Source organism: Gorilla gorilla, chromosome 10 (genome assembly GCF_029281585.2).
Source record: "Gorilla gorilla gorilla isolate KB3781 chromosome 10, NHGRI_mGorGor1-v2.1_pri, whole genome shotgun sequence".
In the NCBI taxonomy this organism is placed as follows: Eukaryota; Metazoa; Chordata; class Mammalia; order Primates; family Hominidae; genus Gorilla; species Gorilla gorilla.
The window spans coordinates 95,584,898-95,598,726 of record NC_073234.2 but is presented as its reverse complement, the minus strand read 5'-3'; the positions used below and the strand labels follow the sequence as shown (position 1 = coordinate 95,598,726).

The 13,829-nt window shown below is 36.1% G+C and overlaps 1 protein-coding gene across 1 annotated transcript in view; it reads right to left on the bottom strand.

Moving 5' to 3' along the window:
* OTOGL (otogelin like) overlaps positions 1 to 13,829 on the bottom strand; it is a 273,380-nt gene that overhangs the window by 127,469 nt on the left and 132,082 nt on the right. Inside the window, exons 11-14 of the mRNA XM_031016545.3 lie at positions 12,286 to 12,407; positions 8,550 to 8,755; positions 2,654 to 2,781; positions 2,193 to 2,299 (exon numbers count right to left, since the gene is read on the bottom strand). Of these exons, the coding sequence (XP_030872405.2) occupies positions 2,193 to 2,299; positions 2,654 to 2,781; positions 8,550 to 8,755; positions 12,286 to 12,407 (563 nt within the window). The remainder of the gene's footprint in view (positions 1 to 2,192; positions 2,300 to 2,653; positions 2,782 to 8,549; positions 8,756 to 12,285; positions 12,408 to 13,829) is intronic.

Sequence of the window (13,829 nt, the reverse complement as noted above, 5' to 3'; positions counted from 1 at the left end):
GGACCTGTTTCTCTGCCCTATTAGAATATGAGTTCCTAGGACAGAGACCATGTCTAAATTTTTTCTGTTTCTCCAAGGAGTGACAAAATACTCAGCTCAGAATAGATACTCAAAAGATGTGTGCTGAATTGAATTCAATACACTATCATAACCCAAGCAGGAAATTAATCTGTGTTCAACCAATTCACATTTTCATTCTCATGGTATGGGACCCTTGTGATGCAGTCCCCTAATACAGGAAATGAAGAGAATCACTCATTTCCTACAGAATGGAAGAAAGAACGTAAATAGGTCTAGCCCTGAATGAAATATTGAGGGGAGTGAAAGGCTGGCTCTGGCAGCTTCTCACTTCCATTTTATCAACGTCCACTTAATTATAATGTCCTTCCTTTGTTATTACATGCCTGCTTTGTCCCTAAACCCAGCCTCTCTACCACAAAGGTGTCTCTTAAGGTGTCAGCTGATTTCAGCCAGCACAAGTTGCTTCTCTATCCTGCTATTTTTGTTTTCCCTGGAGAAAGCATCAAAGTTTCAAAAGTCAAAGTCTAAAAACTATCAAAATTTCAAAAGACAAAAATGCTAATTTCTCAATGATGAAATTTCAGATGAAGTGGGTGTGGCAGAGACTGATTTTTGTCTCCAGTTCCCCCTTCTCCTTTTTAGTATCAGAACATCCAAGTTTTTGCCAGGTAGATGGCTGCCAGCCAAAGACAACATTTTTCAGCTTCTCTTGCACCTAGGTGTGGCCATGTATTCAAGTTCTGGCCAAAAGGTTAAAAGTGGAAGCATGCATGAAACTTCCAGATCAAAAGATGCCAGTCCTTTTGGTTTTTTTTCTCCCTTTTTAAGGGCTAAAATGTGGACATGATAGTGGTGATGCAGTTTGGGCCATGAAATTGAAAATAATACCCTCGACAAAAGGAAAAATGTAGCAACAAGATCAAGATCATGTAGCAACAAGATGTCTAAATTTTTTCTGTTTCTCCAAGGAGTGACAAAATACTCAGCTCAGAATAGATACTCAAAAGATGTGTGCTGAATTGAATTCAATACACTATCATAACCCAAGCAGGAAATTAATCTGTGTTCAACCAATTCACATTTTCATTCTCATGGTATGGGACCCTTGTGATGCAGTCCCCTAATACAGGAAATGAAGAGAATTATTTTGATAACTACTTTATTAGAATTAGTTTTGTTTGGTATCTTATGTGTTTTATTTTGTGCATTTCAAACATTGTTTTTAAAAAGGGTCTATAAATTTCTCTAGACTCCCAAAAGGGATTCATGGCATAAAAATGCTTAAGAGCCATAGTATTTTGTTCATGCTAGTTAGGTAAAACATTTAGAACTACCATTCGTATATAATCTAGCAATCCACTAAGGAGTATATATCCCCCAAAAAACAAAATCAACATATGGAAGAGATATTTGCACTCCTGTGTTTATTGTAGAAGTATTCACAATAGACAAAATATGGAATCAACCTGTGTCCATCAGTGGATGAATGGATAAAAAAATTGTGGTATATATACACAATGGAATATTATTCAGCCATAAAAAAGAATGAAATCCTGTAATTTGCAACAACATGGATGAAACTGGAGGTCACTATGTTAAGTGAAATAAGCCAAACAGAAAGACAAATATCACACATTCTCACTCATATGTGGGAACTAAAACAGTGAATCTCATGAAGATAGAGTGTAGATTGGTGGTTAACAGAGTCCAGGAAGGGTAGGAGAGAGGTGGGGGTAAAGAAAGATTACTTATGGGTACAATGTACATGTAGAAGAAATAAGACCTGGTGTTGGATAGATAAGTAGGGGGGACTATAGCTAACATTAATCAATTGTATATTTCAGAATAGCAAGAAGATAATAATTTGAATGTTCCTAGCATAAAGAAAAGATAACTGTTTAAGGTGACAGGTACCCAATTCCCTTTATTTGATTACATGAATGTATTAAATTGTCACATATACCCTGAAAATATGTACATCTACTACGTATCAATAAAAAAATTAGACGGTGACTGTTATATAGCAAACTTTTAATAGCTGTTTGCAGTTTACATTTTACATTTCCCATAATATTTTGTGAACAGCTGAAATGGTTAAGTAACAGAAGTAGTTGTGGGTCTTCTTTTTGCATACAGAAAATTTTATTACAACTACAAGTCATTTCACTTACTTGCAAAGATCATTAACACAGCTGGCAATATATAAGTATGGATCAATATACTCATGGCAGCTCAGAAAAGGAAACTGCAACAGTATCTGACACTTGAAGAAGATTGCCTGTGCAAAAAAAGATGGCAGTCACTAGACTATGTTTCACAGTATGTGTATAGTCTTCTATTATTTTTACAGATCTATTTGCAAGATTTTCAGTTCTCACAAGGAAAAAGATGGTAACTTATACATTTTAACTAACATTTTTCTGACTACATTATTTTCATGAGTACTGCATTTATGAAATTCACTACATTCACTATTTCTAAAATTAAAGTGATTTCCTATTGCAATTACATTTCCTGGATATAATATTTTTAAATTATGTTGTGTTTACACTAAAAAATGCTTAGCTAATTATACAAATAAGATATATGTGTATTCCGTCTGACATGCCCACATTTCTCACATCAAATTTACCTCAAATGCTGGCATTCCACTGGAGCACGGATTTGGAAAATCTGAGGGTGTGAGTACACATTTGGTGTCATCTGGAGTTTGCACCGACCAACTATTTGCAAACATAGCGATGTCTTCTGTATAGTCCTCTATTTCACACAAGCACACACACACACACACACAAATAGGTGTAATCGTATCATTTTCCACAAACATAGACATGGTTCTTCAACACAAACTTCCTGGTCAAAACATTAAACTCAGTAACATTATAATTACCAATGTGATATTAGATAATAACATTACTTTATCATAATAACAACAAATTGAACAAAATGTGGGTACCAAATAAAAGTTAGTTCCATTGGAAAGAAAAAGCAAACTGCATTCAAACAACATGGGGAAGGATTGAAGGTGAGTGAGTACAACGTACACACCAGTGAAGCATTTATCGCCAATGTTCAATCAGTGCTGTTGAAAGGAGAAAAAATATGCGTAAAACGAAAAAATATAAACGTTTAGTGTAAAAATTATCAGGCAGCTCTCTCATTATATTCAATATTAGTAAGAACCTTATTAAAATTGCAGTTATATTTGGTGGACAGGGTCCGCACAAAAAAAAAAACTTGTCAAATTCTTTGGGACATTTCAGAGGACAGTCACATAGGCAATGAAAGACTGGAAAACACATCAATAGAAGAGAAGACTAAGAAGTGTATCTATTTCATCTAAATATGATGAACAGTGTTTTGAAACATGCTCAGGAAAGACATCCCTGTTGAGAACCCTAAAGCTAATCCAGCATTAATCTCAGGCAAGATTTGTTGTGTGGGCAACAACAAACAGATATTTGGTAGTGAGCGCTCTGACTCAACAGAGTGCTCTCTGTTCTAAATCAAGTTTTTAAGCTGTCTCTCTACCTGATCTGAGAACAAGTTCAGGGAATGATGCAAACATTAATCCTTCCCCTCCTCCATTCAGACAAAGGCTGAATCTCAAAGCTCAAAGACTTGGCAAAATCAAACAAGATGACATCTCAAAGTTCCATGTAAGACAGACTTCAGATTTGAGGTTGGAGTTCTCCACCACCCAGATTTGCATGGTCAGAAGTCAACAACTGATGACAATCTATTGCACCACTAGAGTCAGAAATCTCCAGCCAAATGTTTGCCACTCTCTCTGAATATCTTCAAAGTAGAAAAATAATGTGTGCATGCCACTATCAAACACCGGGAAGATGAGGGACTTATATTATCTGTAAGAATGCTTTGCTCTCTTGGAGTAAAATCCTAAACTTTACCATAGCCTAGCAGACTTTGCATGAGCTGGGCCCTGTTCTCTCCTTACCCCCAACCCGCTCTGCCCCTCATATATCTTCTGCACCTTTTCTTGCTCAACCTACTCCAGTCATACTAACTTTGTGCTGTTCTTCAAACACTCAAACTCATTCCCACCTCAGAACACTTGCTCTTGTTCTTCCTCCTTCAAAACCACTCTTTCCTAAAATCTTCTCACTGTTGCCTCCCTTACTTCATGTAGGCCTGTTTAATGTATGCCTCAGAGAGCCCTTCTCTGACATGTGATCTAGACTAGCACCAATCACACACTTGCTCCATCACTCTTTACCTTCTTTCTCTACCTTTATTCTTTCATGGCTGCTATTGCTCACAAAAATTATATTTTGCTCTGTTTATTTTATTTTCCATTACAATACATACTATATGAAGGCAGAGAGCTTGTTTCAGCTGTTCTATTGCTGTATCCCTAGTGTAGTATCCGGCATATAGTACATACTCAAAACATATTTGCTAAATAAGTGAATGAATACATATAGGGGAATTTGTGAAACTTATTAAAGAGATTATTAGAATCCCAGGGCTTTCAGGCTGGGTGCGGTGACTCACGCCTGTAATCCCAGCACTCTGGGAGGCTGAGGTGGGTGGATCACAGGAGGCCAGGAGTACGAGACTGGCCTGGCCAACACGGTGAAACCCCATCTCTAATAAGAGTACAAAAATTAGCCAGGCATGGTGGTGCACGCCTGTAATCCCAGCTACTCAGGAGGCTGAGGCACGAGACTTGTTTGAACCCGGGAGGAGGAGGTTACAGTGAGCCAAGATCGCGCCACTGCACTCCAGCCTGGGCGACAGAGAAAGACCCTGTCTCAAAAAAAAAAAAAAAAAAAAAAAGAAAGAAAGAAAGAAAAAGAAAAAAAGAAAAAGAAAAACAAAAACAAAAAGAATCCTAGGGCTTTCTAATTTGTCTGGCCTGCTGCTTTGTCTCTGATATCACTGAAATGTTGCACGCTGAGGAAAGTATGGGCCTTCTGTAACATACTTTTTAAAAATGGAAAAACTGATGTCCTTTTTAAGTACACTTATAGTTACATTTCCTTTCAAAACATTTTTTAGAGGTCTGAAGAAACAAAAACATTTTCTAAAAGCCCACTTATTTCAATACTTACACAAGAATTTTAATGTGACTAAACAACCTGGCCAATCCCTTAGAGTTCACTTTAATCGCAGCTTTTGAACCAAGTATTTAGCTATTTTATATTGTATCAAGAGTCCTAAAAGTTGTTTATCAGGAGATTTTTCAATCCATATCTAATGGTGGTGTGGGAGCCTGCTAAACTAAAATTAAAATGCTTTGTATAAAATATGCTCTAAGTAGAGTAATTTATTGTCCATATTGGGACATTTTTGAGAGAGAAAGGCAGGCATTATTAATTATTATGCTGGGAAAAAAATGAAAATAGACCAGGACTTCTATGTTGTCACATAGCTAGATGTAGACATGAATTATGGAAACAGAATTCTCAACTAGACAACGAATTATATTTCTTCCTATGTGTACAGAAATTCTGACAAGTCTAATTTCTTTGTGAAGTCATCCCTGAAGGATGAGTTGGAATGCAGACAGAAATGCAATTTTAATCACCATTAAGAAACTATGCATTCAGTGGCATTCAATCAAACTCATTCTCTCTAAAGATTTTTCTAATCAGCAAAATACAGGTTGAGTTTCAAGAAAATATCAGGCTTCTTAAAGCTAAAGGTAATACTGCTCATCTATAGACATTTTCTTGCATTATTATACTATGGGAGGAAATAGGCAGTTTCTTGTCAAAGTTGTTTTAAGTTAGGTTTTTTAAAAAAATTACTCTGCCTTATACTGTGAAGCAAATAACATTGTGAAGAAGCTGAAATATTTCCTTAGGTCTTCCCCATATACTTTCCGGAATCCTTCTTGTCTTCCGCCAGTTCAGCCATAATTCCGTTCAATTGCCTTCTGCCAGTCTTCCTCTGGCTGACTGACACCCTTGTGCATGTTGCCCCAGTTGGCTCACTATGAACAACCATTTTATGTTCCAGGTTATCTGTAACATGTAAGTCTGTCTGGCCCTTAACTCAAATCTAAGTCTTCCTGCCTCTAACAAGAGCAGATGTTATTTTCTATCCTGACCTCCATACCATGTTCCCTGGGCATCCCAGGAGAAGTTGCCCAAAGCAGTCTTTCTTTTTTTTTTTTTTTTTTTTTTTTGAGACAGAGTCTTGCTCTGTTGTCCAGGCTGGAGTGCAGTGGCATGATGGTCTCTGCTCACTGCAGCCTCCACCTCCCATGTTCAAGCAATTCTCCTGCCTCAGCATCCTAAGTAGCTGGGATTATAGGTGTCTGCCACCACGCCTGGCTAATTTTTGTATTTTTAGTAGAGACAGGGTTTCATCATGTTGGCTGGGCTGTTCTTGAACTCCTGACCTCAGGTGATCCACCTGCCTCGGCCTTCCAAAGTGCTGGGATTACAGAAGTGAGCCACCACACCTGGCCTACCCCAAAGCAGTCTTTTCTATCTCTACCACAGAGAACTGGACTAAGGATTATTTTTTTTTCGTGAAGCTTTGATACAGAAGAAAAATAAATCAGCAATTACCATCTGACTCATTCTGCCTGCATCCAAAACCCTACTTCCTAATACAGTCTCAAGATTCCAAATTTGTGACCCCTCTCATTGCAAATGCCAACTGGGTGCAAAATACCATTTCGAGATGATCCCAGTACTATACATTTGTATTGTGCTCAGAAACTTTTAAACACTTTCATTTACATTTTCTCATTCAATATTCACTGGCTGGGAAGCTCCCAGAGTCATTATCATTATCTCTATTTTACATATGAGGAAATTGACTTTTTGGAGCCCTGCTCTCTACTCTAGCTACTAGTAAACTAATCCTGACGATGCATTATCTATCTTGAGCAAAACATTTGCATTTTAATAAAGGCTTCTCAAAGCAATGTAGAGACATTTTCACACGTTTTTATTTCAGCCCCATTATAGGCTTATGGAGAAATACTTGGAGATGACTATAAATTAAATTAAATGTATTGAGTATTACTATGTGCCAGGTACTGTACTGTTTTACACGAATTGTCTCATTTAATCCTTGCAACCGTTATGAAGGATATGCTCTTATTATATCTTTAAACTTATAAAGTTTAATAAATGATAAAGCTGAATTTGAATCACACAGTCTGACTCCAGAGCCCACACTCTAAGTAGTCCTTTCACCATCCTTTAAAACATAACATAGGGGCAAATCATCTCTATTAATTTTATAATATAAAACAGAAGTATTATATAGCACTTTACAGCTTCAATGGCAATTACTCAAACACTTATCTAAGCACAGGATTGGGAGCCTGTCAGGTCTGTAATCCAACCCTGACAGTATCAGTTACAAGCTGTGTTACATTGGACACATCACCTTGTGCTCTCATCATAAAATTCAGAAAATAATACTGGCTGAGTGCAAGGGTGCACCTGCAGTCCCAGCTACTTGAGAGGCTGAGACCAGAGGATGACTTGAGCCCAGGAGTTCAAGACCAGCCTGGGCAACATAGCAAGACCCCATCTTAATGGAAAGAAATAGCAAGACCTCATCTTGAACAGAAGAAAAGAAAAGAAAGGAGAGGAAAGGAGAGGAAAGAAAAGACTACTCACCTTACAGGATGTTGTGAGGATTGGGAATAACATAGCTATGTGCTCAAACTATTGTTATAAATATTATCAAAGTATATTATTATTATTACTGACTACTCTGTGAGTTCCAAATTAGTATAGCCCCATTTTACAGCTGAAGAAACTAAGCATAAAAGTGATTAAATGAGTTTCCTCAAATTACAGAACTTATAAAAGTTGAAAGGAGATTCAAACCCAAGTTCACTGGTACTAAGAACAGTATTCTCCTCTTATTGCACTTCCTTGTGTGGACCTAAGTCATGATTATGGTTTGTGATTCTCTTATTCTATCGCCATTGCACACTAGTATCTGAATTGATACAGAACCTATTTCTTATAACTCACTTTTAGTTTCATAACTTAGATTTAATAGATGATCTGGTAGGTATATAAAACCTTTCCAAGTTACTATTCGACTTTCCTGCTCACAGTTGATTATTTTTGCAAAACTATTATTTGTCAATTATTCAACTTAGTCCTATCAAGAAGGGATACAAAAATAGTTTTTGACCTAACATAGACATATCTGACCCAAATGGGTTTGAACCACTGAATATAAACTTGAAGATGTGAAAGGCTTTGTTCACTGATGTATTCCAGGTTCCTAAAGCAGTGGATACAGAGGTATCCCGACCTTCTGACACAAAGCAAATGCTCTATTAAAATGTGTTATGTGAGTAAGTGCTTCATGCTAATTTAGCAAAGGTAAACTAGTTCATGGTTTTCAAGAATTACACCAAAATATTTTCCTATTCAACCTTTACTTAAAATCACTAAAGCAGGCAAGTGGCAGCCACAAATTTTCCCCAAGCTATGACAAGTCTACTGGGTACAAACAACTTGGTCAGGGGAAGAAGAAGGCTTTAGAAGGTACCCACACATTTATTCTGCTTCACTTACCTTGCAGAATTATGAAATCATCAGATTGAATGTCATTGTAGTTTCCACATAGGCCACATGATTTCCCCTTATGGTCCTCAGACAGCTTGAGGTAGATCCCAGATATCCCGTCCCAAGCCAATGAAAAGCCAAAGGTTGTTTTCACAAGAATGTAGTCAGCCAGTTTCTCAATGAAAATCTGTCCAATTGTCTGAGGCAATGTTAAACTTGAAAAACAGAACAAAAGCTATCTAAGAATGACAATAAAGTCTCAATTACAGATGACATATTTTTAAGTGACTGAGATACAATTAAAAGAAAATGATTACTTGAAATTATTGAATAAGCTGTGCAGCAAGAGCTCCAAAGCAACCATCCTCTGGAAAATCTCAACTTTGCTGAAAACTTCAGTATTGAAATAAAGATACAACAAAAATGATACTGCTTTCTTATATTGATTTAGATTTCGTACTTACAATTAGATGCTTCTTTGAACCAACCAAAAACACACAGCTGCTAAATACTGGTGATTTGTTAAACCTGGAAAATAACCTTGCCTATTTAGTATACTTAGAGCTTAAACATGTTTATTATTTTTTATCTAGAGAGTTAAAGTGATCTAAAAATGCTGCTCAACAATTTTGAAGCAAAGACAAACAATCATCAAAATATATAAACATGATGCTTGAGTTTTCTGATTTTGTTTAATTTTATTTTAAACATGGCTATAAGGAAATACGAGTTTCTATCTTTAAAATGACACCTTGACATAAGTCATTGTTTTCTAAAAAAATCAAAGGATGATGAATTATAACTTACATATTTAATGCCACAAAGTACAATATTAGGGATATAATGTACTTTGTCATACAGTATTGCATAGAGGTGATACTCAAAATTTTTAAATTGGATACCTTTTGGCCTATTTAAACAAGGGTCACATAAAATATTTAAGCTCCTGATACAAAGTCTAATTTTTCCATTTTTCACAAGCATATGCACTTATAAAGGAAGTGGGTGACATAAGGTAACTGAAGAGAACTAAACAATTGAATATTTTAAAAGCACCTAGAATACTTTTGAAAGAACACAATTATCCTTTCATCCATCAGTACTGCCAAAAAGAGTAAGTACTAATAATTACAGAAATTGGAAAAAACTCATTTCTATTAAGATAGTCATGTCAGCTGGGCTCGGTGGCTCACGCCTGTAATTCCAGTGCTTTGGGAGGCCAAGGTGGGTGGATCACAAGGTCAGGAGTTCGAGACCGGACTGGCCAACATAGTGAAACCCCGTCTCTACTTCAAAAAAAAAAAAAAAATTAGTTGGGCATGGTGCGCGTGCCTGTAGTCCCAGCTACTTGGGAGGCTGAGGCAGGAGAATCGCTTGAACCTGGGAGGCAGAGGTTGTGGTGAGCTGAAATCACGTCGCTGCACTCCAGACTGGGCAACAGAGTAAGACTCTGTTTCAAAAAAATAAAAATAAAAATATTTTTTAAAAAGGTAGCCATGTCAAATAAAAATTATATACCATAATGTGAATAATATGGGTTAATAGGTATATTCATACATTTCTTTCAAAAATTGCAAATTAGTGAGTTCCTTTCCAGGAAGAGCATGGCTTAATGGACCAAAAACTACAAAACTGAGCATGCTAATTAACAAAGGGATAATCCCCAAAGAAACAATTCAAAATATCTGTAGCCATTTGCACAAAAAAAATTTTTACAGATACTTATTTACAGAGAATTATTTACAAAACTAGAAAAATAGCTAAATGTTTAAATTGGAGAATACATAAAAAAGACTCTAGCTAACTACTGCCGTAATACATTCTTATTAAAAATTATAAATATGAGGAATTCATAGTAAAAGTCAATATGAAATAACATTAAAGAAATACCACTTGTTTTAGGTTTCAAAGTTTATAAAAACTATACTTAAAAGAAGTGAATCATGTTTATAAATATATCTCAGAGTAATGGAAAGCTAATCTTATGGAAGTACAGTTGTACTATTATGTGTATTTTTTGCTTGGTCATTTGACACTTGGTCATTTGGTCTCTTTAACAGTAAATTTAATTAAATACTCAGTTTTTGAAAATAAAGGTGGAAAACTGTGATTATCCTGAAGTTTATAACATAGAAGGATGCCAGTGGAGATGGGAGATAATAGTTCAAACTAGACAATATTCAATAGGTCAAAGAAAAGCATGCAACCTAGGCAGGAAACATTAAAATGTAAACCTAAATGAATGCAGAACTGAATGCTGAAAAGTATTCAGGGATTCATTTGTACTGAAACCCCTTATTTCACAGGTGAAAGAACTGAAATCCAGAGAAGTAAAGCTTCATGCACAGAGCCACATGTTTGATTTTATTATGGCAAATATTTCTGTAGCATTTGCTATGAGTTAGGCCCCAAGCCAGGAACAGCATTTGTGTAAGCAATATTGCTGAATAAGAAGAAGACCACCCTTTTTCTATCACACAATCTGAAATCCTCATAGAAATGCTTTCTCTGAGTTAAAATTAAATATTATGTTTCTGCTTTAATAAAGAAATAATATTCTTGAAAATCAATCTGAATGGCAAGTCTGTTTTACAAAACATGATAATTTTTTAAATGCCCATTGTATTACCCAAAATTCCATATAGAGAATCCTAAATGACTATCTAAATTCAGCTCTAGGAAATACACGTGTAACTGCATTATCTTCTTACTCAAATGCCTAAACTTTCTTTTATGGGAAAATGAGAAGTACAGAACCCAGCTGACCAAGAAAATAAGCCTCAGACAAGGGGAGAAGCTGCTCTGGGTTGTCTGGCTGTTTCAAGGCTCCCCTGGTGCTCTGTCCACTGCCCTTTCTGCTACCACCTGCTGCCTTTTGAGGAATCTAAACCCAGAAAAAGCAACACGGGTTGATAAAGCCATTGCGCTGGAAAGAATTCCTATGGTTCAAACACTTGTTAGTGAATTCTGAATAAACAGAATTGTTCCAGCCCACAATTTACTTGTTCTGGCATAATCCAGCCAGGAAATACTAAAAACTGAGTCTCTCTATAATTATTTAGATTGGAAGGTAGATTATTCCGCAGTATTTCTAGGTTAAAACATAAAAAAAAAAAAAAAAAAAAAAAACCTTCCACCAAATACGAAAACATCCCCTGCCCCAAAATTCTCATGTCATATTTTTGGCAGATAGGAAACTGGAAGTGGACTTCTCTCTGATCTATTCGAGGCCAGGCAGTTGTTGGCTCTCAGTCTGTCAGAACGTCCGTGGAAAATCTCAAGTGACACCCAAAACCCATTCACACGAACTTGGAAAGAACTTCCAGAATCCTTTCCAAATAAAAGAAAATAGATTTTTAAGTTTCTGCTTCAAAGAAAGAAGAAAATATTTAAGAAAGAGGGCAAAAAGAATCAAGAGTTGAACTCTTAAGATACTCTTAAGGTATCTCTTGAATCTCTCAGAAAAAAAAAGAGAGAGAGAGAGAGACTCTCATCTCCACCCATGTAAACATACTATGTTTATATTCTGCACACAAGCATTAGGAAGGGTAAACTTACTGTACTCTTGACCACCTGGTTGGCCTCAGAGCCTACTGAAGTTTTGATGTCTGTATGTTATACCTTTAAGAGTACTGTTGGAGAAATCCTCTCTTCCTACTCTCCACAGTTCACTTCCAGCATGTGATGTTTGGAAATTCTATTAATTTCTGGTGTTACTGACATTTCACTGTTTCCCATATCCTACCTGATTCCATTCTTTTTTATTTCATGACCATAAATTCGAATTTCCTCTTGGTTTGAAAAGAACAAGCTGATTGACCGATAACAAGAATACACTGAACCAAGGCATTTAGGACTGTTATGAACCTTAAAGGGAGAAAAACAAAAAGAAAGCATAGGAACAAACAACAAATCTGAGTTACTAAAACCACAATGTATGTTTACAATCATATAGTTTCATTAGTCCCATGACACTTTACAACGTTATAACTACATTTGGGATTTCTGAGAGAAAAGAAATATTTACCTCAGAAATTGGGCAACAAAATTAACTTCCTAAAATACAAGTTAATCAGCATATTTTTGAACGATTTGAATCTTCGCATGTTGGATGTTAATATTCTCAAGGTACATGGTATGCTTTGGGAGAAATTAGTTCTAATAGTAAAACTCTAGAGTGCCACAAAGAAGCACATTTGTCATTTTTACATCCGTATTTTTTACCTATTAGAGAATCATAAAACAGAGCTTCGAATGGAGCGCTACACAAAGCAATATTTAAAGGTTGAAAAGTGACCATGAACTCACTAAAAATAAAATTGATTTTATTTTTATTTATTGCCAGACACATTAGGGAAGAGAGAGATTATTTTTCAAAAAATTAATAGGAAAATTAGTTTAAAAAAAAGAATGCAAGGAAGAAAAGAAGAAAGGAAGAAAAGAGAAGAGGAAGCTTAGATTATTTTACCCTATACCAAAATTAATTTCAAAAGGTCCAAAAAGTAAAGTATAAATGTCTAAACCATGACATAACTGAAAGAAAACAGAGATTACAACTATAGAGGTGGAAAAGAACTTTCTAAGCCTAAAAGTGACTTTAAAAATTATCAATAATATAGGGGTTTTTTGTTTCGTTTGGTTTTGTTTTGGGGTTTTTTTGTTTGTTTTTGTTTGTTTGTTTGTTTTTTGAGATAGAGCCTCTCTCTGTCACCCATGCTGGAGTGCAGTGGTGTGATCGCAGCTCCCTGAAACCTCTGCCTCCTAGGTTCAAGTGATTCTCGTGCCTCAGCCTCCCAAGTAGCTGGGGCTATAGGCGTGTACCACCAAACTGGCTGATTTTTGTATTTTTTTGGTAGAGATGGGGTTTCACTATGTTAGCCAGGCTGGTCTCAAACTCCTGACCTCAACTGATCCAACCACCTCAGCCTCCCAAAGTGCTGGGATTACAGGTGTGAGTCACTACGCCCAGCCTCAATAATATAGTTTTAATATTGTAGTAATTTAATGTATATTAGTTTTATGCTTAATCAGCAAATTGTATTGATCATTTATTATGTACCAGGCACTGTTCTAGGTACTGGGGATAGAGCAGTCAACAGAGCAGACAAAACTATCTGCCCTCATGAAACTTGTATTCTATTAGAGGAAAACAGCTAATAGAAAATATAGCTATGTGAAGCTAAAATATATACTATGTTAAATGATATTAAGGAGAAATATTAAGCAGGGAAAGGGGATAGGGTATGTGTCAAGGTCTGGGGGCAATTTCAGAGTGAGTGGTCAAGGAAG